Genomic DNA, 23,189 nt, shown 5'->3' on the forward strand with positions numbered 1-23,189 from the left:
ATCACCAATGAGATGCCTCTGTCTGGCAGGTGTGCGGGACACACTCCAGTGCCCTCTTCAGTGTAGGAGACGGTGCGACTCCATCTACAGCACTGAATATGGAGTCCAAAGAACCAGAATCTAGGCAAGGCTTTGCCTCCATTAAGTGCTGGGATGCTAAGGATGCCCAAGCCTCATTCACCAGCTATAACAGAACTGGGGAAAACACTTTGGAGAGTGATGGGAATCAGGCGTTAAGCATGAGATCAGGCCTCTGCCTACCACAGAATTAGTGCAAGCATCAAGATCGACTTTGGTCAAAGCCGAGATATTTTGTCTCACCTTGGCTAGGTATTTCCTTGATTTGCTCTCATTCTGATGCCGACATGCATGCAGGTAACAGGTGATGGCAGACACCCCAAGATGCAGCTGCCGCTCCTTCACAAAGATGTTCTCCAAGTAGTCCCCCCACATGGCCCAGGCTTTCACCAGCACGTCGTGCATCTGCACAGCAGCGGAAAAGGCTTTGTTGGCTTCCTCAGACCTGTGAGGAGACACAAAACCAAATGGTAATTCACATGGCATGAAATTAACTTTTTTTTTTTTTTTTCTGCCAGTGCTGGGTTTGAACTCAGGGCCACCAGCACTAGCACCCAGCGAACTTAGCCATTTCAAAATGTACACCCCAAGCTAGATACGGTGGTGCATGCCTGTAACCTCAGAACTCAGAAGGGTGAGGAAGCCTGGGCTTTATAGCCTGATCATGCCTTAAAGCAAGCAAACAAGCAAAGAGAAGTAAATGTTCCAGAAGCATTCAGCACAGCCATACAGCTACCTCCTAAGCAGTCTCTGATTCCCACCAACTCAGGCCCTGGCCACTGCCACTCTGGCTTCTGTGTCTATGGACTCATTCACTCTATATTCCACATAAACCCTGTCACATATTCTGTCATCTTTTGAGTGTTAGAACTTTATACTCCATTTTTCATATATACCAAGTTTTGGTTATTCCTTTGGTGCTGTTTCCCTGTTTTAGCTATGGTGGCTTTTCTGGTGGACAGTCAATTTGAAACGGTTTTCCACAGAAGTAATGCTTTACTATCACATCAGCAACGTAGGAGACATATCAAGAAAACTAGAGACCCATCTTATTCATGAATATAAACATTCCCAACAGCAACAAAACTATCCCAGCAGCATCTGAAAAGGATTATTGACCAAGTGGGACTTAGCTAGCAACATGTGAGTGGTTAACCATTAAGAAAAAAAAAAAAGTCAATGGCACATATTAATAGATGTAAATATCATCTCATCACTTCAACATTTTACTTAAGGTTCTAGTTGGGACAACTGGGCAAGAAATAAAGGGTACCCTAGCTGGAAGATGCAAAAACTAGCTCTACTTGCAGATGCCATGATCTTATAGTACTCAGAGAACCGTACAGAGTCCACATAACACAACAAAAACTACCAGCAGAAATAAATTCAACGAAGTTGAAAAGTTTAAAATCAATACAGAAAACCGGTTAAAAGGGCTGGGAATGTGGCTTAGTGGTAGAGTGCTTGCCTAGCATGCATGAAGCCCTGGGTTCGATTCCTCAGTACCACATAAACAGAAAAAGCCAGAAGTGGCACTCTGGCTCAAGTGGTAGAGTGCTACCCTTGAGCAAAAAAGACAGTGCCCAGACCCTGAGTTCAAGAGCCCTAGGACTGGCAAAGAAAGAAAAGATAATCAGCTGTATTTCTATGTGTGAACAATTAAAAAACTGAGGTTATGAAAACTTACAGTAACAAGAGAATCTAAATATTTAAGAATGTAGTAAGTGCAAGGCTTTTAAGTTGAAAAACAATTGCTAAATGAAACTAAAGATCTAAGAAAAACACTTTCTGTTCATGCATTGAAAGACCTGGTAGCGTTGACAAAACATTCCCCAAACTGATCTACTGATTCAAAAAATCTATTGCATCACCCGCTTTTCTTCTTTGGAAGTGGATAAAGTAATTTAAGATTCGTAAGAAAATATAAAGGACTACAAATCGCAGGAAAGCAGAACAGAGTCCACTGATTAACCCCTATGTATCTGGTCAGCTGGTTTTTCAAGTAGCAATTTAAGGAGAAAGAAAGTTTTTCAAGTAGCAATTTAAGGAGAAAGAAAACTTTTTAGCAGATGCTGCTGAGACAACAGGCTAGCCACACACAGCAGAGTGCGCGTGGACCCTGCCTCACACCACATGCAAAACAAGCTGACGCAGATCCAAAGGCCTAGCCCTAAGAGCCAATTCATGGAGCTCTTAGAAGAAAACACAGATGTACAAGTGACCAGTTGCTTAGATGACACCAAAAATCGGAGGAAAATGAGGTAGATGTCATCAAATTAAAATCTTTGTCCATTAAAAGGTAAGAAAGCAAAGACAGCTTGGAGAATATGGAACTTTCTTTCCTATTAGGTATCTGAAATTTTAGCTCAACAGAAGAATTATAACTGATGAGACAAATCTCAACATCGTTAGTCATTAAGGAAGAGACCCGTCAAAGCCACAGTAAGATGTGACTGCACTCACTAGGGGAGTCCTCGATAGAAAGCACTCCATGTGCCTCAGCAACACTCAAGACATTCCCACACAAACCATGTTCACAGAGGCACTGCTCATAATAGCTACAAAGCAGAAACAACCCAAATGTCCCGCAACTGTTGAATGGGTGAACAAAATGTGTGAACACATTATTTGCCATGAGAACAAATGGTATAACCTGGATGAATCTTGAGAACACCCTGGAAAGTGAAAGAAGGTCAGTTATATCTAAGACTATTTATGCAAATGTTCCGGACAGGCAGACAGAAAGCACCCGGCTGTCAGGAGAAAGGAGAATGGCTGCTGAGAGGACAGAAGTGTAATTAGCTATCAGTGACGACTCTACATATTCGAAACATAAACATGCAAAGTCCCCTGGTTTGTCCATCTCAAGCACATACCTTGTGACAAAGTTGCCTCTTTATTTAAAAATAAGCCAAAAATTCAATCCTTATGCCTTAATAAAATGTAAAAAGTGGGCATGAGGATCTTCTAAGTCATTTTCATACCATGTATAAACTTCACCCAATGCGTCTTTCCCTCACATAGAGCTTGGCACTTGCAGTACATAGCAGGCCATGGACAGCATCACCCTGTCTGCCATCACCACTCAACTTGGGGACCACAGGGTGGAAGCAGCTACAGACTGGGTCAATGGGTATGGATGTGATCCAATGCAAGTTCACTTCTAAATCCCTGCTCTAAAACAAGAATCATCTCTTAGTCACGTGTGGAGGATGCACCTGAAGTCCCCACTACGTGGGGTGTAAGGTGGGAGGATCATGAGGCCAAGGAAGGCGAAGCTGGTCTAAGCCACAGTTAAGACCTCATCTCAAAAAGAATCTTTATCATAAAGAAAGGCCAACTCTGCTTCAAAATGTCCATGAGGCAGCAGGTCCTCTGTGAAGAACTGTCCAGTATTACATAACCAACTGGCTTCTCTACTAGCTGCTTATTTTCCCTCTGTGCCAAGGTTGACACCACCTAAAAATCCATTCTGAGCCAACTGCCAGAATGGCCCCAGCCATGAGTGGAGCTGCCTGCTAGCTGCCATGTTCGTGACCACACAGCAGGACCTGAGCCACACACGTGCCACTGCCAGGCAGGCACTCCACCTCTTAAGCCCACTCCAGCCCCTAAGTGGTTGAAGTAATCTGGAGGGTGCTTTCCTATCACCCTCCCTCCACATCACATACGTACTTGTTGATTTGAGCCAAAAACATTCCCTTCAGTGCGTAAAATTCAGCTGTCATCTCTTTTGTGAAGTACTTTAGATTTGTAGACTCAATAACTTCAAGGCCCTATTCAGAAGGAGAAAAAATGTTCCAGAAATGTCTAGTTAGTAACACAAAAACATCACAAAAACATTTATCTAAAGCCGGGCGCCGGTGGCTCATGCCTGTAATCCTAGCTATTCAGGAGGCTGAGATCTGAGGATCACCGTTCCAAGCCAGCCCAGGCAGGAAAGTCCATGAGACTCTTATCTCCAATAAACCACTAGAAAACCAGAAGTGGCGCTGTGGCTCAAGCGGTAGAGTGCTAGCCTTGAGCTGAAGAGCTGAGGGACAGTGCTCAGGCCCAGAGTTCAAGCCCCATGACCGACTCCCCCCGCCCCAAAAAAAGAAACACATTTATCTAGGCAATGGGTATGACAAGTTACTGAAAAATACACTTCAATTGAAAACAGACTCACCTTCTCTGAATACGTTAGTAGTATTGAAAGTGAATCATTAAATATCAAAATTAAATCTTAGACAATAAAGGGTATTTTCCTTTTTTCTTTTACACATTCCTCTGAATATGAACACAGCCAACTTAACTTACACCCTCATGATTCTGCAGGCTTAAACACATTAAGCATATGGCAGAAGAGAGACCATATATATAACCATGTCTATTTATCATACATACAATCTCGCTCCTCAGAGGTCCCGAGACGCTCTTGAATAGGGCTGTGCCACTACTAAGCGCACTGTGAGAGGCGCCAGTCCTCCCGAGAAGGCGCTAATGACAACGCCTTCAGCTGTGAAGGGGAGCCCATGCCTGGGGCCTACCTGCATGCACTCATTCTTGCCCATCACTCCTGCCAGCTGAAGGTAGCATTTAACTTGCTGCCGAATCTTCTGGAAGCAATCCACGATAGGAACAGTGGGGATCGTATGAATACGACTTAAGATATCCAGTGCTACATTGACGAGTCCTTGTTTCCGAGCAATTTTGCCATACTGAATGATAGCCGAAGCTGAGGCATGAACCCCAAGCATAGCATTATTTGAACTTGGATCGTGCTGAGAACTATTTTCATAGGCAGTTACAATCGCTAGAGAGCAAAGGAATGAGTTATCAGTCCACACCATACAGTTTTCAGCAGTACACAAGGCTTAAGAAAAAAAATGAAAAAACATCCATGGCTTATGAAAACAGGAAGCTGTGATGAGCCCACGTTACTTTCCCCTGTCGTTTATGTCACAGGCTATCAAAGGCACAAACAAGCATCCAGCACTACGACTCAGCTCACTACATGACCAAATCACGAAGGTAGTCCTAAACACATCCATGCCTGGAGGGTCTAAGGATTGCCCAGGGAGCCAAGAACAGAGACGGTTGCAGAGAACACCAGGGGTCAGCGCCTCTTGAACGTCAGCAACCATTGTAACTAGAAAAGCATGACAGAAAAGAACAATCCCCCCCTCCCCAAACTTCCCTCTTCTTCCCCACATCATCTGTTCCCTCACTATTATCACCACTATCTGTCATGCCTACCCCAAGAGAGAAAACATGAGGGGGGGGAACACAACAACAAAGACACAAGACCAGCACAGCGGGGCGCCTGGGCAATTACATGATGAATGCATGCTGGACCAGGTCGGTTTACCCTGGTAATGGTGCTGCCTCCACATGAAGATGCTGCTCCAGTGGGACAAGTCATCAGACACAATGGGCAGCCGGTTCCTCCAGGTCTTCACCACCGTCTTCATGTCATGGAGGCTGTTGTTCCTCCCCAGGTTTGTGGGCTGCAAGCCTGCATTGATCTGGGCAGCTTCTTGAAGCTCAATGATCTGCTGAGCTGCCTAATGGGAGGAGGGCAAAGGATTCCCCAGTAAGCACTCCATGAGATCACGAGAAACCAACCAGAGTCAGTGCACAAGCTGGTTACCATGACCAGCTGACCAAAGGAAGCCCTCCACACGGGTACCAGAGCCCTGACACTGCTCCAGATATTCACCCACCCTGCTTGGGCTGCAGTGATAGGAGACTGGGGGGGTTGTAGGGTGGGCGTAGAACCTCATTAACCAGAGCTTCTAGCCTTCCATGTTTCATATTCCCTCTGCCAGAACTTCGATTTGCTCCATCTCCCTGTCTGCAGGCTCCATTTCCACTCAATGATTTTTCTATCCCAAAGCTTAGGAGCTCTCTCTGGGCTACTAGTAGGTTCTGAGCACATTCCTTTTAGATGAAAATTCTTAGGTAAGAGGAATAAGCTTTCACTAGTAGGCCTGTGATAAATTTCACAGAATGGAGACTATAATACTATTTGTAAATTATGACTACTTATTACTTATTAAAAATAATATGCCTTATAAGATTGTTTCTTGCTGGGCTCTGGTGAATCATGCCTATAATCCTAGCTACTCAGGAGGCTGAGATCTGGGGATAAAGGTTCAAAGTCAGCCCGGGCAAGAAAGGCTATAAATAGACTCTTATCGCCAGAAAATGCCAAATGTGGTACTGTGGCTCAAGTGATAGAGTGCTAGTCTTGAGCAAAACCAGCTCAGGAGTTGGGCTCCCATGGCTCACGCCTGTAATCCTACAAAGCAGGCTAAGAGCTGAGGAACAGAGTTTGAAGCCCGCCAGGCAGAAAGGTCCTGGTGAGACTCTTATCTCCAATTAACTACTCAAAAACTGGAAGTGGAGCTGTGGCTCTAAGTGGAAGAGCTCTGGCCTTGAGCAAAAGAGCTCAGGGATAGCACCTAGGTCCTGAGTTCAAGCCCCACAACCAACCAAAAAAATAAAGAAGCAGAAGCTCAGGGACAGTGCCTAAGCTCTGAGTTCAAGCCCCAGGACCAGCAAACACACACAAAAACAGATTGTGCAGCTTCATTACAAAAAATAAGTTTGTCAGATACTAAAATTTTTAATTGATACAATCCATTTCCATATACAATGTACCCACCCACTAAATACATCATGTACACAATATACACTTAAAAGTAGGGGCTGGGAATGTGGCTTACTGGTAGAATCTTAGTCTTAAGCAAAAGTTTTAGAATACAGTAGTTTAATAATAAGGATGAGAACTACTATATATTTGAAAACTAAATACTACTTTAGGGCATACTCTCAGAAAAACCCTCAAAAGGGAATAGATACAAAGTAAAAACATACACATAAGTCATTATCCAATAAGTATCTGGTCTAAGAACCTTTAGAAACTACTATAGTGTTATGGATTGAATATGGTTTTTCCTCTTCAGAACCTATGCTGGAATTTCATCTCTACTGTGAAAGTAGATTTGAGGGGGTAGACTCAGTCCAACCATGCTCTGCAATGGGAGCTTGGGGGAGGCCACTGGGATGGAATGGGCCATCAGGATTAATGTTGTTATCTTTGTAAGGGAGGTAAGAAGCAGCACACACATGTCCTCAGGTGCTCTTGTTCTAATACCCGCAGAACCTCTGGCTTCTGCCACAAGAAGCCTATCATGAGGTATGGACCTTCAACCTCTAGAAACAGTTAAAGTAAACCTCTTTTCTTTATAATGTAGCCAGTCTGTGGTATTGTAATCAGCAACACAGAAAAGACTTATACACTAGAATAGAAATCAATATACTGGATTAGTCTCAAATCACTGTGGACAAAGTATGACACGCAAGGTGATGGCGAAAACACTGGTCTATCAGCTCACTCTCGACTCTGCAGCTGCTCCATGACAGGCACCACAGCTAAGACAGGGCTTACGGCTGGCACAGGCTTGGGTACGCAAGCTCGAGGGCATGTGCATGTGTGGAGGCCAGCAGACATGTGAGGAGTTCTGCTGAGAGCAGTGTGTTCAGGGCCTATGGGCAGAGGGCAGCCTGAGGAAGGATTCAGCAGCTCACAGTGGCTGGAACATGGCTACAATGCATGCATCCATAACACCTGGGTTACTGGACAGAGTGGGCATCATATTGGGGATGGTAGTAGGCACCAAAGATGTCTTAAGTCACCATAACCTAAATCCCTCAGAAATCCCCTAAGTGAGATGTAACTTATTTTTCCTCCATGTTCTGACCTGGCTTCTCTCTCCCTGCAATGAATCAGCAGTGGGAAGGGAGGAGAAAGCAGAGTTTCTGCTCCGGCCTAGTCCACAGGCTTGAGCCTGGATTGTGGCGCTGACTGGAAGCTGCACTGGGGAAGGGGTGGGCTCACCTGCAGGAGGGGCGTGTGCACGTGCGACACCACATGGGGCAGCCGCCGCCACTCTCGGATGGCCAGACTGCTAGCCATTTCCACCAGGCGCTCAATAAAGCTGAGCTGCTGCTCCTCGGGGTGGCAGATGGCCAGGTACCCGCGATACATGTTGACCTTCCATGCCATCTCCTTGGGACAACTTACTTCTACCTGTGGCCAAAGATCAGAGGAAGGAGAGAGCAGTCTTCTTAGCACAAAGATTCAGAAGCAAAAAAGCTCATTTTACTTTGGCCACTTGTGCAAAGCAAAAAAGCTGGCTGTAAGTGAAAACATTATCTTCTGAGAACAAAATAAATAACAGGAACAACAAAAAAAGAAAGCAACCCTTTTCTCTCCTAAGAGCTACTTTTCAACTGCCAAAGTACCCAGAGTGAGCTCAACAAAGAAATACATAGAGTGCCCATGTGTGGGCGCGCACGCGCACGCGCACACACACACACTCTCTCTCTCTCTCTCTATCAGTGATGGGCCCTGGGTGGGCCAGCATTCCCTTAACACCACAGCAGGGCAGGGGAGGGCACCTCACCTGCACCAGTGCCTCCTTCATGGCAGTCCAGTTGGACACCCGCCACGCACACTCTAGGACAAGGTAGGGGTTTATATGGCCTTTGGACTGGCCATACTCGGTCAAGGCTTCCCACTGGTTCAACTCCTTGGAGCACCTAGAATATTAGGGGTTGACAGTCAGGGCTCAGCCACAGCACTCTGGTGGACGTGCAATGTCGCAGCACATTGTCACCACAGCAACATGGTAAAGGGCAGGTAGACCAGAACAGTCCACCATGCAGTCAGGACACAGAGCACCAGAGTGGTAGATAAGGAAGGAGTATCTGTTTCTCATTTGCACATTTAATTACTCAAGCCCTTAAATGCATTGCTTAGATCTTTGTTTTCTACGTAGTCATCATGCAGCAATGATGCCTCTTTGAAACACTCACTATGAGGAATTCTCGAGATGTTCCCTTGATTTCTTGTACTGGCCCCCCTTAAATAAGTCACTGTGTTCAGCTTACCGAATCCAGTGGTCTTCCCAGAGCTGGTATTCAGGGAAAATGGCAGGGGACGCATTACTCCGCTCATGTTCCTTTTTGGCTTTGTCCATTGCTTTTTCATAGGATTCCTGAGCCTAGAACATCAACAATGTTGTCAAGTCACCATTTAACAATACACCTGCTGTTACCACCACTGCACAACTGATGGATAGTGAATTACAGGCTTGGCGGCAGGCCTCAGGCTGCTATCCAAGGATACCAGATGTCCCAGACTCCCGATGCAGGGAAAGACAGGAGGGGAGCAAGGCGGGGTGACCCCACACAGAAAAGGAGAGGTTGTCCACAATTGGGACTCATTTCTGTCTTTTAATGATCCAGAGTTACAAGACCAGGCAAATGTTTGAGTTTCTGTGTCCTTGTGTCTACACCTCACAACACGGGCTGCGCCACAGCAGGATACTCATGGCTTTGAAATTTAAACACTAAAAGCAATCTACCTACCTACTTTTTAAAACAACCCTATTGACATCTGCTGGCTGTACTTTAAACATATTCGTGTCACTATGTAGACTTCTCTCACATTAGGGCTTTGATTTAGAGCCTCATGTAAGCTTCAAATGCTTCAAATAAAACAGTATGGATGGACAGGGAGAGTTGGTGGTAAGAGTGTCTGCCTTGCATACATGGGACCAAAAAAAAAACCTACAGGCTCAAATACTAATTTTCTCCCTCAAATGTGACCTAACTTGAAGATGAATGATATTACCAAATTCCTAGAAACAAGATCCAACCGAGCTACCTGCTCAAAGAAGCCATGCTGCTCATAGGCGATCGCAGTTGCCGTCTCTGAATATTTGCACCGCTTCTGCCACAAACCGGCCCACATGTCCTCCTCTTGCAGCAGAGAGTAAAGCTCAGCCAGGGAATCCAGTATCTCCTGAAAACAGATCCGTTTCTGGTGCTTAGGACAAATATGTGCTTCATTCAATAAAGCAATTTCACTGTACTATAGTTGTAAGTATCACTTGGGAGATGGAACAGGGAAAGCAGCACTCAGTGGAGCAAGGTGCGGCCTCACCTGCTGCGGAGGTGTGATGCTCTCCTGCTCATAAAATTCTGTCGTTTGCTTTGGCTTAATCTGCAGACTCAGACCTTTTTCGAAAGCCTGGTGCTCCAGCATCAATGTAGAACGGAACCAGAGGTTGTGTGTCTTCCCCAGATATTTCAGAACACAGGGTCGGATGGGGATCGGAGGGACACACTGGGACATGGCTTCCACAAAGCAGTTCAATGCACTCGGCTGACAGTCCCGCTGTACCTGGTGACTACCACTGCACAGGAACGGGCTGATCTCCCCTGCCAGAGCCTGCAAGCACACAGTATGTCTTTTAGGTCTGCATTCAAAATTGCCAAGTCTGAGCCAAGCATAGTGGTATACACCTGCAATCTCCAATACTCAAGAGGCCGAGGCGGGAGGATCCTGACTTTTAGGCCAGGCCAGCCTGGGTGACACAGCAAGACCTTCTCCTCTCCTCCCACCAGAAAAAAACTCACACCCACAACACAAAAAAACACTGGCAAGTCCTTGCTTCCTCTCACAAGGCACCTAGAATGCGTTGGTAATTCACCTGTGGATAATAGCAGTTTCTTCACCCTCTGATATTGAAGAGTGTTCTCTCCTGAATACTCAACAAAAGCTCAAAGTATATTTTTCCGGGGCAGAATTTCAGAAACCAACTCACATGCTGCTGTCTGTCTGAGAGGATCTTCCAGAGTCTAGGGAAAAGCTGGACCCAGGTTTTCTCTGCCAGCGTTGTGGAAATGTGGCACAGCTGAACAAAGGCGCTGAGCAGTGCTCCCGTCTGGGACAGAAAAAGATGTGCTTAGATATGCCTCCCAAATCCATGCCTAGAAAACCACTGGTGAGCCAGTATGGATGCAGTGACCATCATCCATACAAGGCCTTTGGGTTTAGAGACCCTGATGCATAGATCTCCTTTCTGGCAACAATAGTGGCTGGGAAGGGACAGGGAGCTATGCATGAGAACTTGCCACCTACCTATGTAAGGGGCTCCGCTTCCAGCTCCACCCAGCAGAAAACCAAGCATTTTATGGTTATCCAAGAAGATGATGGGAAGCAAATACAAGTTCAAATACTTTACTGTACAAGCTATTGATAAGTTTTTATTTCTTTTTCTTGCTGGTTATGGGGCTTGAACTCTGGGCCTAGACGCTGTCCCTGGGCTCCTTTTGCTCAAGGCTAGCGTTCTACCACTTGAGCTAAAATGCCATTTCCAGATTTTTCTGGTGGTTAATTGGAGATAAAGAGTATCACAGACTTTCCTGTGCAGGTTGGCGTCGAACCATGATACTCAGATCTCAGCCTCCTGAGTAGCTAGGATTACAGGCGTGAGCCACCAGCACCCTGCTTTTTTATGGTTTTTATACTTAAGTCCTGATGTGAGTGATTCACAGAATCATTGCTGATTCTGTGAGATAATCTTCTAAGGTAACATAGTACATGGATCCTTAACTAATTCTACTCAGAGTTACTGCACAGTAACGACTACACCCGAGCCAGGCCCTGCTGGTTACAACTGTAATCCTACCTTCTCAGTAAGCTAAGGTCTGAGGACCACAGCATGAAGCCAGCTCATGCAGAAAAGTCCACAAGACTCTCATCTCCAATGAATCAGTAACAAGCTGGGAGTGGAACTGTGACTCAAGTAGTAGAGAGTCAGCTCTCCCATCCAAAAAATAGTTGCACCCACAGAGCCAAGTAGTACAGCTGTAATTCCAATACTCAGGAGGCTGAGTCAAAAGGGTCATGAGTTTGAACCTGCCTGAGCCAGTGACCCTGTCTCAAAACAAACCAAACAGCCGGGCGCTGTTGGCTCACGCCTGTAATTCTAGCTACTCAGGAGGCTGAGATCTGAGGATCGTGGTTCAAAGCCAGGCAGGGCAGGAGAGACCGTGAGACTCCTATCTCCCATAAACCACCAGAAAACCAGAAGTGGCGCTGTAGCTCAAGTGGTAGAGCGCTCGCCTTGAGTTGAAGAGCTGAGGGACAGCGCCCAGGCCCAGAGTTCAAGCCCCACGACCGACAAAAAAAAAACAAGCAAAAAACCCAAATTGATCCCTCCCAAAATTAAATGGAGGGTTTGTGGAATCAGTTTCTGTTTGACTAAATCTCAACAACTCAGATATGTTTGGAGTGAACGATTTACCACATCCACTTGTTCTCTTTTGCGGTCTTTGACCTCTTTTTTTTAATGATTTCAACTGAGACAGAAGAGGAAATTGAATGGAACAGAAGAAAGGAAAATCTCTATTACAATGGAGAAGTGAATTCAGGATTGAGAAACAACTCCCAACACTGCTACAGACCTTCACTTCCCGGAGAGTATCGAGGAATTTGTCATGTCGATTAGTTAGCATGTGCAGCTGGTTTCCAATGTCCTTTTCAGAAAGTTCTTTGGTCTTGGGTGTGCTGGTCTGATCTCCAGGGGCCAATTCAATATCTATCTCAACATCCTAAAGAACAAAGAGATCAAGCACAACCAGCAGATCAAATCTAAGAGAACTCCTACAGACGACCTAACACATTTGTAACAAGTCAAATTCTCTTATTAGGGAGGCTTGAAGTACATGAAGAATATACCTCATATGAGATACAAATACAAAACTTAATTCAAACCTTTTTGAGTGCCAATTCAATGCTCATAAAGCTTTGTGTTTGAAGGATTACTTGGATTATGCGTAACTGTGGTAAAGTCTACACAAACATTTAAAAATCCAAAATCCTTCAAAATATGAAATACTCAGGTCACAAGCATTTCTGATAAAAGATACTCAATTTGTATTAAGTAATCTTAAATCCTAGTAAATGACTACTTACTACACCTAGATTAACTAATTTTTTTCTAAGTAACTTTGGAAAGAATATCCCTTTGCTTTCACATCCAGGTTATGAAAAGGAAAACAAAATAATATAAACTAAAAAATGTGAATTATCAGGATGACAGCATTTCATTCTTCAGAACATAGGATGGCTACCTAGCCAACACCTGTGGTGATTGTTCTCTACGACCCAGTCCCAAACAGAATGATAGGAATGAACCTTATTTCCATCTGAAGCCCTCAGGAAGTCAGTCCATTCCACCATCAGACTATATCATAAATGTGTCCTCAAAAAAAACTTCAAAGATGACCATTTATTTCATATAGAAGATTACAAGAAGATTAAGCCATTAAAATAATCTATGATGTAAACCTAATGATCCTATGTTTGTCAAAAGTGAACTTTTTTTTCCCCCTGCTCTGGTCCTAGGGCTTGAAGGGTCTGTGCACCATCCCTGAGCTTTTATGACTCATGCTCTACCACTTGAGCCACACCTCCACTTCCTGCTTTGTGCTGTTTAATTGGAAATAAGAGACCACAAAACAAAGGCTGCATCAGCCTTGGTTGGCACATTCTAGCAGAGAGAAATGGAAGGTTTAGCAGCTGCTGATGGACCAGTTAGTGCCAGGGCTCCTGTTTGGTGTGAGCCCCCCAGAGTGGAGCTTTATAGCACAAAATGGGTTACTTCCACTAGGAGAGAAAAGTCTCAGAACAGTATTCCGTCCTGAGTCGTTCTAGCTCATAAAAAGTGATCTGTCTCCACAAACAGAATGGCAATAAAGCACATGCTGCTTCTGCATTTTAACTTTTCTGAACTTTAACTTAGGAAAATGTCATCAGTGGGATGCGAGGCACAAGCCTGTAATCCCAGCACTTAGGAAGCTGAGGCAGGAGAACAACGAGTTTTAGGATGGCCTGAGCTACACGGCAAGACTGTCTCAACATATGAGAAGGAAAAAAACAGAACAGAACAATCTAACAAAACTCAGGGACTACATTCTAAGACTCAAGGTAGACACAGGTTTTGATCTGATATTTGGGCCAATATAAAACCCTCCTGTGGGAAGAGGAATTTGTCTCCAGGTCCCAGAGCCTCACCTCCTCCTTGGACTCGCTGTTCTCTCGTTCCCGAGGTTCCTGCTTGACATGCGTGACCATGGCAAAGGCAGCTCGATCATGGCTGTCAGCTAGGTTGATGACATTGGTGATGGATGGGAGCATAGCCCCCTGGCAGCTGGTACCAATTGGTGTACTCTTCTCACACACAGCCAAGAGGAGCTAGAGAGGTTTGTGGAGAAAAAAAGCAGCCTGAAGGCAGACATATGGTATGTGTGTACATGTTCAACTCAGAAGGCAAGCACATGGTGGGGTGTACATATGTGCATGCATGTGTAGCTTAGCAGGTATGCACAGGCAAGGGCCCTGAGTTTATGGTCAGGTCTACACTCCTGAGGCCAGATGTGCTTCCCACTTTCCTTCCAGCCGTCCTGAGTGCAAATCTTCCATCTCAAGCCAATCTGATGTCACCTGATGTTACCCAGCACTCCCTTCCTCCCCTACCAAGCATTTCCTTTCATGGGCCCTCAGAAGCATGTCCTGGTCCCTGACAGAAGCCAGGGAAGCTGCCACTTTGCTCATCTACTTTTCCTTGTCTCTCATGGCTCACAACACATCCCTAAGTCCTGACGTGTGTCACCTCCTCCCTAAACAGAAGCCAGCTCAACTCCAGACGCACTCTCAAAGCTTAGTGATTGCCACATAGCTAGCTGACCTCACTGCCCTGTAGCCCCCAGAGGATCCATGGCCTTGGGAGACAGTGGAGGCTGCCTGGGATGGCACACGGGCTTTCTGTATGGATTCACCCTTGCGCCTGCACAGCAGTAACCCTCTCCCCATTGCTCGTAGCTTCTGAGAGTCTCCTTCAATAGCAAACCAGGTGCACCACAGAGCCTTTGCTCAAGCCACACTTGCAATGTGTAAGTAAGCCAAGCACCTAATGGGTGCTATGGAGGCCCTGGATGCTCACTCGTCAGCTGTCCCCACCCCACCCCTCATGGAGCTGAGCAGTGGAGGACAAGCCCTGACATGTTCCTGTGTAAATGCAGCCCAAACCCAGGCTAACAGGATGAAGAGGCCATCCACTATGGCTTAGTGAGACAGTGCTATATTCACAAACCCAGGTGGTCAAGGGCACAAAATCTCAGCTAGACAGAGGAATACTGCTTTTTGAGATCTATTGCATAGAATGTTAAATATTTCATGATCAAATGAGTGCAAAGATGGCAAATATTAAATGTTCACAACACACAGAAAATGTTATAGGTCTGAACGTACAGATAACTAAATCAAGTTATTGAACCTAGCAATGAACTCAAAGCATAACATCACCTTGTTCCTCATAAATATTCTTCAAACTGCCTTAAAATCTCTTTAAAGGACACACAAAACAACAGAAGGCTAGCCTCCAGAGGAAGCAGGACTGCAGTGGGACAAGCCTAGTCCCTTGGGACTTGCACACCTAACTGGAACACTAGCGTTTATGCCAAGTTCTGGGTAAGGAGCACCATGCGTTTAAGAATAAGACAGGAACCTGAGAGAAACAGAAGGGGACGTGGGTGAACTGTCCTTGTCATCTTTGTGAAGGAGGTGGCTGCAGTGTCTGTGATCTGGAAATGTTGGTGGAGAGATGGGGACAGTGAGACCAGAAGAAGGACTGAGGATCCTGGCTCAGGCCACTTCTCTAATAAACTCAAGTGTGCATGCCAGGACCAGGTCTTAATCATCCCTGAATTCCTCAAATCAGGCCTGGTGTTGGGGTCTAATTTGCAGATCACAGACCTCTTAAGTGGGCAGTGACATAATGCCAGACTAGGCCCATTGTGCAGCCATCAGCAAATATCTCAAATCCCTGCCACATAGGGCGCCAAAATGTGTCTACTTAACACAAATAGGACACGAGTCCTCACTGAGGCCTGGGGCATAGGTCCCTTTCCTCTGCCACAGCTGCCACAAGGTGGGAGCCTGTTGCAGAGGTGGTATCCTCAGTAAACAGATGAATATTTGCTGAGTGCTGCTAACCTGTGGCAGGAAACTGGAGATGCTCGGTGTCTGAAGCTGATGAGCAAGGCAAGCCAAAGAATCAAGGACAGCTGATAACCAGTGACCAACACATTTTTCTGTGTTCTGTCAGACACACCAGGAAGGCCTGACTTTGCCTCCACTGAAGCACTAACCCCACTCCAGGCTGGATTTTGGAATCCTAATAATGATCGATGTACACCTGCTTATGCCTTCACACCCAACTCTTAAGATAAACCAACACACTCTGCTTTCTTGCTTTAAGAATGAGAGGATGCTGGTGCCAGTGGTTCACGCCTATAATCCTAGTTACCCAGGAAGCTGAGATTTGAAGACTGCAGTTCAAGCCAGCCTAGACAGGAAAGTTCGTGAGACTCTCATCTCTAATTCCAGAAAACTGGAAGTAGAGCTGTGGCTCAAAGTGGTAGAGCACTGGTCTTGAGCAAAAGAGTTCAAGGACAGCAACCAGACCTGAGTTCAAGCTCCACAACTGGCAGGGGGGAAAAAAAAGAAGAAAAAAAGAATGATGGGGCTAACAGGGCAGGATGGCTCAAGCCTGTAATCCTAGCTACCTAAGAAGTACAGGTGGTGCGGGAGAGGAGAGGAGGGGAGGTGTACGGCGGCAGATTATGGTTCAACGCTATCCTGGTCGTAAAAGCTGCCCATCTCAGTCAATGAATGGCTCTCATCTCAGCCATGTGGTAGTAAAAATAGGAGGAACACAGTCCAGGACAACCCAGACATAAATGAAGAGCCCAAAAATAACCAATTCAAAAATACACTGACAAAGTGTCAAATGCCAAAGTGCCTGCTTATTAGCAAGTGTTGAGTTTAAACCCCAGGACTGGGGTTAAAAAAAAAAGGCTGGGCCCTGGGGGCTCAAGCCTGTAATCCTAGCTACTAAGGAAGCTGAGATCTAAGGATCACAGTTCAAAGCCAGCCCAGGCAGGAAACTCCATGAATTTTATCTCCAATAAATGACCAGAAAACTGGAAGTGGTGATATGGCTCAAGTGGTACAATGCTCGCCTTGAGCTGAAGAGCTGAGGGACAGCACCCAGGGCCAGTGTTCAAGCCCAAAGACCGACCAAAAAGTGTAAGGTTGACAATACTGATAGAATTTCCTAGGAAACAAACAAGCAAAAAATTTATATATATATGTATCTTTGCTTAACAACTAAGCATATTAGCCAATCTTTTGATAGAGTTTTTTTGTGTGTGTGTTTGGTGCGGGTGCTAAGGCTTGAACTCAGGCCTGGTCACTGTCCCTGAGCTTTTTTGCTTAAGACTAGCCCTCTATCACTTCTGGCTCTTTGGTGGTTGATTAGAGATAAGAGTCTTACAATTTTGGACATTTTCCAGCATGTTTGGGCTGACTTTGAAATGTAATCTTCACATCACAGCCTCCTGAGTAGCTAGGCCACCAGTGCCCACCTTGATAAAGGTTTTTATAATCAGTCCCAAACTGTAATCCAGGAGCTATAGCTTTATTTCTTCCTGGAGAGTCACAGCAGGTTTCATGTGTGGAAAATGACTTCTGCACCCCTCAGGAAACCCATAGCTGTCTCCCAGACACCGATGGTGAGCTGAGTATATCGTACCTCAATGCACTGCTTGATCCAGAAGTGGTTCCCCATGGCTTCCCAATTCTGGGAACAAGTCACATACAGCAGGCGCTCGTAGACCCGGTGTTTCATTGAGTTGTCAAAGACCTCAAAAAACTTTGCTCTGATGAGTGGTTGGGCACAACGCAGTCCAGAGAGGAAAGCAGGCTCGAGCTTTGCAGTCAGCTCACTCCCAGACAGGGCTTCATCTCTACAGAGATTACAATCAGAGGGGTCACTAGTGAGGCTCAGGTCTTGAGCAAACAAGCTGAGCTGTGGGGTGAGGGGAATTGACACAGTAACTGCTGTCCAAACACCACAGTGATGGCCAAGAGTGTGTTTTCAGTTCTGACAGACTTAAGCCACATTTCAGTAACAATGCTAACATACATTATACGAATTATAGTGAAATGAGTATTTTTAAATTTATGTGTGAGACTGAAGTCATGGTCCACTGGTTGGAGTACATCAGGACCAGTATGTATGTGTTAACATTTGATTAACTGCTGTAATTACCTGTAGACATAGTTAACAAGGTCTAAAAACTGGGCATTTAATTCAAGGTCTTCTGGGAAGCGTTTTTCTATGTAGGTCATCATTTTCACCAGCAAAATGGACTTCTCTCGCAGTGTAGGTGTCTACAGATTTGTTTTTTAAAAGAAAAGCTTGATTACTTCCATTTGAAAAAAGACATATTTACAAGTATTTCAAGCCGGTCACTGGTAGCTCATGCCTGTAAGCCTAGCTACTCAGGAGGTTGAGATCTGAGGATCATGGTTCAAAGCCAGCCCAGGCAGAAAAGTCCCTGTGAGAATCTTATTTCCAATTAACCATTCAAAACATGGTGCTGGGGCTCAAGTGGTAGAGCATTAGCCTTGAGCACAAACAGGTTCAAGGACAGTGTCCAAGCCCTGAGTTCAAGCCCCACAACCAACAAAAATTATTTTAGCAATCTACTCTGCTATTCTATAAGCTCCTACAAATTTTATCAAGTATAACAAAATGGTAATTTCTAAACAAAACTCCAAGATGACTGGTTATCTTAAAATCAATACATGCCAATATGGTTTATCATGGGAGCAGTAACTGACATTAGAGAGGAAGCTACTAAATAATAAAGCAAATTCCAAGTCCATAGCACCTCACCACTAACCCCACTGTGCTATTAGTACAAGCATTCTCGGTCCGTCTGCCACCATAAAAGGGTAACAGTATTCATTCAGTATTTAAACACAAGTGATCAGTTAAGCTCAAGATTCTATTTAACACCCATTCAGTGCTTACACCACTCAGTCCTAAGCGAGCAAAGACATTATGGAGGTAAAACTAAGAGAAAACAGTGTTTTGCTTGAAGAAGTTTTGGAAGGAAAGGTGAGAAGGTGCTGCTGAGATCTTTTCCCCCTTGAAGGCTAAGCACATTACTTCTTCCAGCTCACCTGGTTGGCTGCCATTGGAGAATTGTTCTTAACCCACTCCTCCACAATTTTCACCACAGCCCGAAGAATCTTGGCATCTGGGGACTTCTCAATGAGTGATGTCAGAATAGCTTGGATGAAGTTCTTTCGCATCTCCATGCTCATCACAGCCAGCCTCGTCTTCACCAGCTCAAGGCTCAGCATTACCAGCTCACTTGTTCCTGCTCGTGTAGCAAAGACAATACACCCAACAAACCTCTACAGACACAGCTTAAAGGACTGTCGTCACCATGCACTACTTGGGAGTGTTTTCCCCCTCAATCTTTTAACTAGCAACTGGAGCTCTGGAATTTAAAGCAACTTGTCAGTATTTTAGTGCTGGACCTCAGACAAGGGGGCCTTCTAGCCAGTCTTGCTAATATGGAGACCACTCCAACTTCTCCATACCCTCCCCTGAGGCCACAGTCACAGAATCTGGGTCCTAATGCTGTCTATCAGCCTTGCTAATGACAACACCCTACCAAGTCCCACCCCACCCACCTGGAGGAAGCTGTGACCTGCTTCTTCAGAAATGCCAACTAGGACTAAGCAGTCTGTCTTAGAACAGTCTAACTCACTCAGTAGTGCTTGTGAAGGCTTAAGCTAAAAACACAATAACCAAGTTTTTTTTTCATTGTTTTCTAATGGTCTTACTTGGGAGTTGAAACCTCCGTTTTAGAACCCAGGTTTTAATAATGAATTTCATGCAAACCACAGAACTATGAGCAAGCCACATTTACATTAGAGTTCAGTGGCACAACTGGCCCCATGCAGGTGTTTAACAGTTGAGAAAACCTGGCCCAGGTGGTCACCTGCAGCTGCCTCAGTGCTTCCAGACGCAGCCTGTGGGTTTAAGTGCTCCCGGACCATCTTCTGTAGGGAGCGCATGAAGACAGAGATAAGCCTGTCAATGTAGCTTGGATTGTTGCTACAGGCTGACTTGAGGATCATCAGGGTCCCTGAGGCACAGAAATTAAGGTTTTATGACAAAACTGAGTAGCAGAAACATGCTTCTCAAACATTCTGACAAAGTACAGACTAGTCCCAGTGCCAGCCCAGGAAGTTTTTTGGCTGGCATGCCTCCAGTTGTACACCCTACATTCTGAAGTACTGCTTTCCCATTTTTAATCTCGACTATGTCAGCACTGTGCTCAGTACAAACCATGCATTTCCTTCAGTTCTGGATTTTTTTAGATGTTCACCAGCCACATCAGTAAGAGTTTTTTATTCCATGATAAAGGAAGAAAGACCTTTCTTTTTGGCCTAGCCAATCTGATCACAATAAATAGTTCACTTTATCCTGAAAAGGCCTATCAAGATGCAATAAATTAATATTTGCATTTTGATCCTGAAAAAATGAGTATCAGTTAAAATCAGCAAAGTCAACAATGGAATGTTAACACTAAGTACATAGAAAGACTTTATCTTTCATAACTGATATTTTTACTATCACCTCGATACTGACATCAACATTATATTTTGATCTGTGTCCATGGATCTTACCATAGATCAATCTTAGGATATTTGCTATTGACAGGTACCAGCACCCCAGCCTTGGACAAGGGTAGGTGTCTTGCTGAAGGCCAGTTCTTCATGGAGCAGGCAAGATATAGCCAGACTGACTCTTAACCCTTAACATTGGTGATGTCAGTAATGAAAATGGGATGCATCTTGCTGTTCCCCTCCACTAGGCAGATGCTGGTGGCAGAGCCCTGGGACCAGTGTGGCCAGCATCCCAGGGCTACCTTGCTCTGCCTTGCCCTGTCGCCATGAGCCCCACAAAGGGGACAGGACCAACGGGTCAGCTCTTCTCCTCTGGAGACGAGCAAATGTTAAAGAGTTTAGAAATGCAAAAATAATGTGTTTATAGACGCAAGAATATACCTAAAAAGGGCTATGTGTATATGTGTACATGTATAGGTACTGTGTATATATACACCTGTGTACAGAAAAAAAATGACCCACACCAAAATGTTAACATTGAGGCTTACAGGTCACGTTTAGTTCTCTGTCCTCAACAACTGTGCAATAAGGGAGAAAAAAACTCGAAGTCACCCAAGTTGGATCCTAATCAGAAAAATGAGTTTGACAAAGGATAGAGTGTTTACACATCTGACTTCTAGGTGCCCAGGAGCCAAACTTTTCCAGCTACCATGATCACCAGTCAGTCAGAGCCTCGCTGACTTGTCAGGGACAGGTCTTCTGAGTGGCTACCAGCAGCATGTTTGCTCTGGTGGCATCTCTGTACCAGGGGTCACTCTAGCCAGAAGGATCCATGTGCTATAGGCAATTCCTCTCACTACTAAACCTGCACCAGAGGCTGAGGCAGAAGCAGAGAAAGAGCAGCAGTGGTGGGCAGGTAGGGTCATTCACCTCAGAGAAGCCAAGATGGCAGCTTTGTGGACAACCAGGTGAAACACAGACTCCTGAAGAATCCATCCATGTAAAGCCCCGCCCCTGCAATGGCCTTGGACCTCCCCAGTACAGCACATCCAGTGAACCATTGCTCAGATACCCACCGAAGAGCTGGGAGGGATTTGCATTGGTCGCCTTCTCGTAGTTGGTGAGTCCTTCATAGATGACCTTCCCCACAGCCGCATAGAGGCACTCCAGCTCCTCGTACTTAGAGGCAACACTGGAAGTACCTGGAACAGAAGTCAGGACTGAGCTCTGCTGTGGTGTCAGTCTCTAGCACAGCAGTGTCTACTGGGGGGACGGCACGGCCTCATCTGGGGAGCAGCTTTACCTCACCATGCCTTTCCAGAATGTGCCCCAAATACAATCTGCCAAACTGTGACCTGCTAATTACCCAACATTTGCCACAGTTTCTTCCCCTTTAATACTTAGTACCTCAACAAAATGCTAACATTCAGGGGGGTAAAGAACTGAATGTCTAAAATAGACGAAACAATGTGATGCAGTTAAGTTTCTATGTCACTTTTCTTTTTTTTTAAAGAAAGGCCAAGGTAAAAGGAAGTGGATAAGGAAGCTCACTGCAGCCTCAGGGGATGCACAGCCTCTGTGACAGAGCACCGCACTGCCTGTGGCTCCCAGGGAAAGGACACCTACTTGGTTCTGTTGGGAAAATGCTCATCAGGCGAGAGAGGAGGCTGTGGACAGCTCTGAGCACTTTGGTATTCCCACACGTCATACAGGCAGCAATACCCCGCTGCAGGGGCTTGAAACTGCTGAGGATAGCCTGGGACTGCAGAACACTCAGCAAGAAACTCAGCACTTCCAATCCCGTACAGATATTCCCATAGTTCACTTGATTTGGTTGCTCCTGGGATGAAGAACACAGGGTACTCACAGATTAAATTAGTACTCAAGTACAGGGCCAGAGAAACACAAATGCAACAAATCTCAAAACTACATAATTTGAAAAAGCTGCTTTAAAATGAACATATTAAAAAAAAAAAAAAAAGCACATTAAGCCAGGCACCCTTGGCTCACCTCTGTAATCCTAGCTACTCAGGAAGCTGAGATCTGAGGATCATGGTTCAGAAGCAGCCTAGGCAAATAAACCCACAAGACTTTTATCTCAAACTAATCAGCAAAAGCCAGAATTGGAGGTGTGGTTCAAGTGGTACAGCCCTAGACATGAGTGAAAAAGCCAACCAAGAATTTAAAGGCCTGAGTTCAAGCTAAAGTACCAGCAAGTAAAAAAATAAAGTAAAATCCCAGGAAGCTAGAAATTAGAAACCTTGGTTTATAGGAAGGACAGGCACTGCTTCATGGAATTTGTACTTTCGTGACATGCATGCATATACATGGCATGCTACATTGCCAAGCCAGCCTGACCAGAGATTGGCCAGAGGCTGAGCTTTTTTTTTTTTTTTGGTCAATCGTGGGTCTTGAACTCTGGGCCTGGGTGTTGTCCCTCAGCTCTTCAGCTCAAGGCAAGCTCTCTATCACTTGAGCCACAGAGTCACTTCCGGTTTTCTCATGGACTTTCCTGCCCAGGCTGGCTTTGAACTGCGATCCTCAGATCTCAGCCTCCTGAGTAGATAGGATTACAGGCTGAGCTACCAGCACCCCACTGAAGCTGAGCTTTTAGCAATAAATACCTATGTGAGATTGCCCCAAATGCTGGTTACCCAACAAGGCAATTCTGAAGCCCATGCACTGCTTGAGAAATGATTACATATCCCTCATT

General features: G+C 45.3%; 1 protein-coding gene across 11 annotated transcripts in view; it reads right to left on the bottom strand.

Moving 5' to 3' along the window:
• Positions 1 to 23,189, bottom strand: part of LOC122113880 (transformation/transcription domain associated protein) — a 103,362-nt gene that overhangs the window by 13,595 nt on the left and 66,578 nt on the right. For 5 of the 11 annotated variants that reach the window (XM_042687022.1, XM_042687023.1, XM_042687028.1 and 2 more), the window contains exons 44-61: positions 22,103 to 22,316; positions 21,553 to 21,678; positions 19,846 to 19,992; positions 19,016 to 19,218; positions 18,096 to 18,217; positions 17,577 to 17,790; positions 13,997 to 14,176; positions 12,385 to 12,531; positions 10,740 to 10,859; positions 10,076 to 10,363; positions 9,797 to 9,934; positions 9,019 to 9,131; positions 8,532 to 8,667; positions 7,964 to 8,155; positions 5,396 to 5,624; positions 4,608 to 4,873; positions 3,754 to 3,854; positions 322 to 523 (exon numbers count right to left, since the gene is read on the bottom strand). In XM_042687022.1, coding sequence (XP_042542956.1) covers positions 322 to 523; positions 3,754 to 3,854; positions 4,608 to 4,873; positions 5,396 to 5,624; positions 7,964 to 8,155; positions 8,532 to 8,667; positions 9,019 to 9,131; positions 9,797 to 9,934; positions 10,076 to 10,363; positions 10,740 to 10,859; positions 12,385 to 12,531; positions 13,997 to 14,176; positions 17,577 to 17,790; positions 18,096 to 18,217; positions 19,016 to 19,218; positions 19,846 to 19,992; positions 21,553 to 21,678; positions 22,103 to 22,316 — 3,138 coding nt within the window. The remainder of the gene's footprint in view (positions 1 to 321; positions 524 to 3,753; positions 3,855 to 4,607; positions 4,874 to 5,395; positions 5,625 to 7,963; positions 8,156 to 8,531; positions 8,668 to 9,018; positions 9,132 to 9,796; positions 9,935 to 10,075; positions 10,364 to 10,739; positions 10,860 to 12,384; positions 12,532 to 13,996; positions 14,177 to 17,576; positions 17,791 to 18,095; positions 18,218 to 19,015; positions 19,219 to 19,845; positions 19,993 to 21,552; positions 21,679 to 22,102; positions 22,317 to 23,189) is intronic. The other 6 variants (XM_042687025.1, XM_042687024.1, XM_042687030.1 and 3 more) reach the window with 3 other exon arrangements.

This window comes from Dipodomys spectabilis, unplaced genomic scaffold (assembly GCF_019054845.1).
Source record: "Dipodomys spectabilis isolate Male_0828 unplaced genomic scaffold, ASM1905484v1 ptg000098l, whole genome shotgun sequence".
NCBI lineage: Eukaryota > Metazoa > Chordata > Mammalia > Rodentia > Heteromyidae > Dipodomys > Dipodomys spectabilis.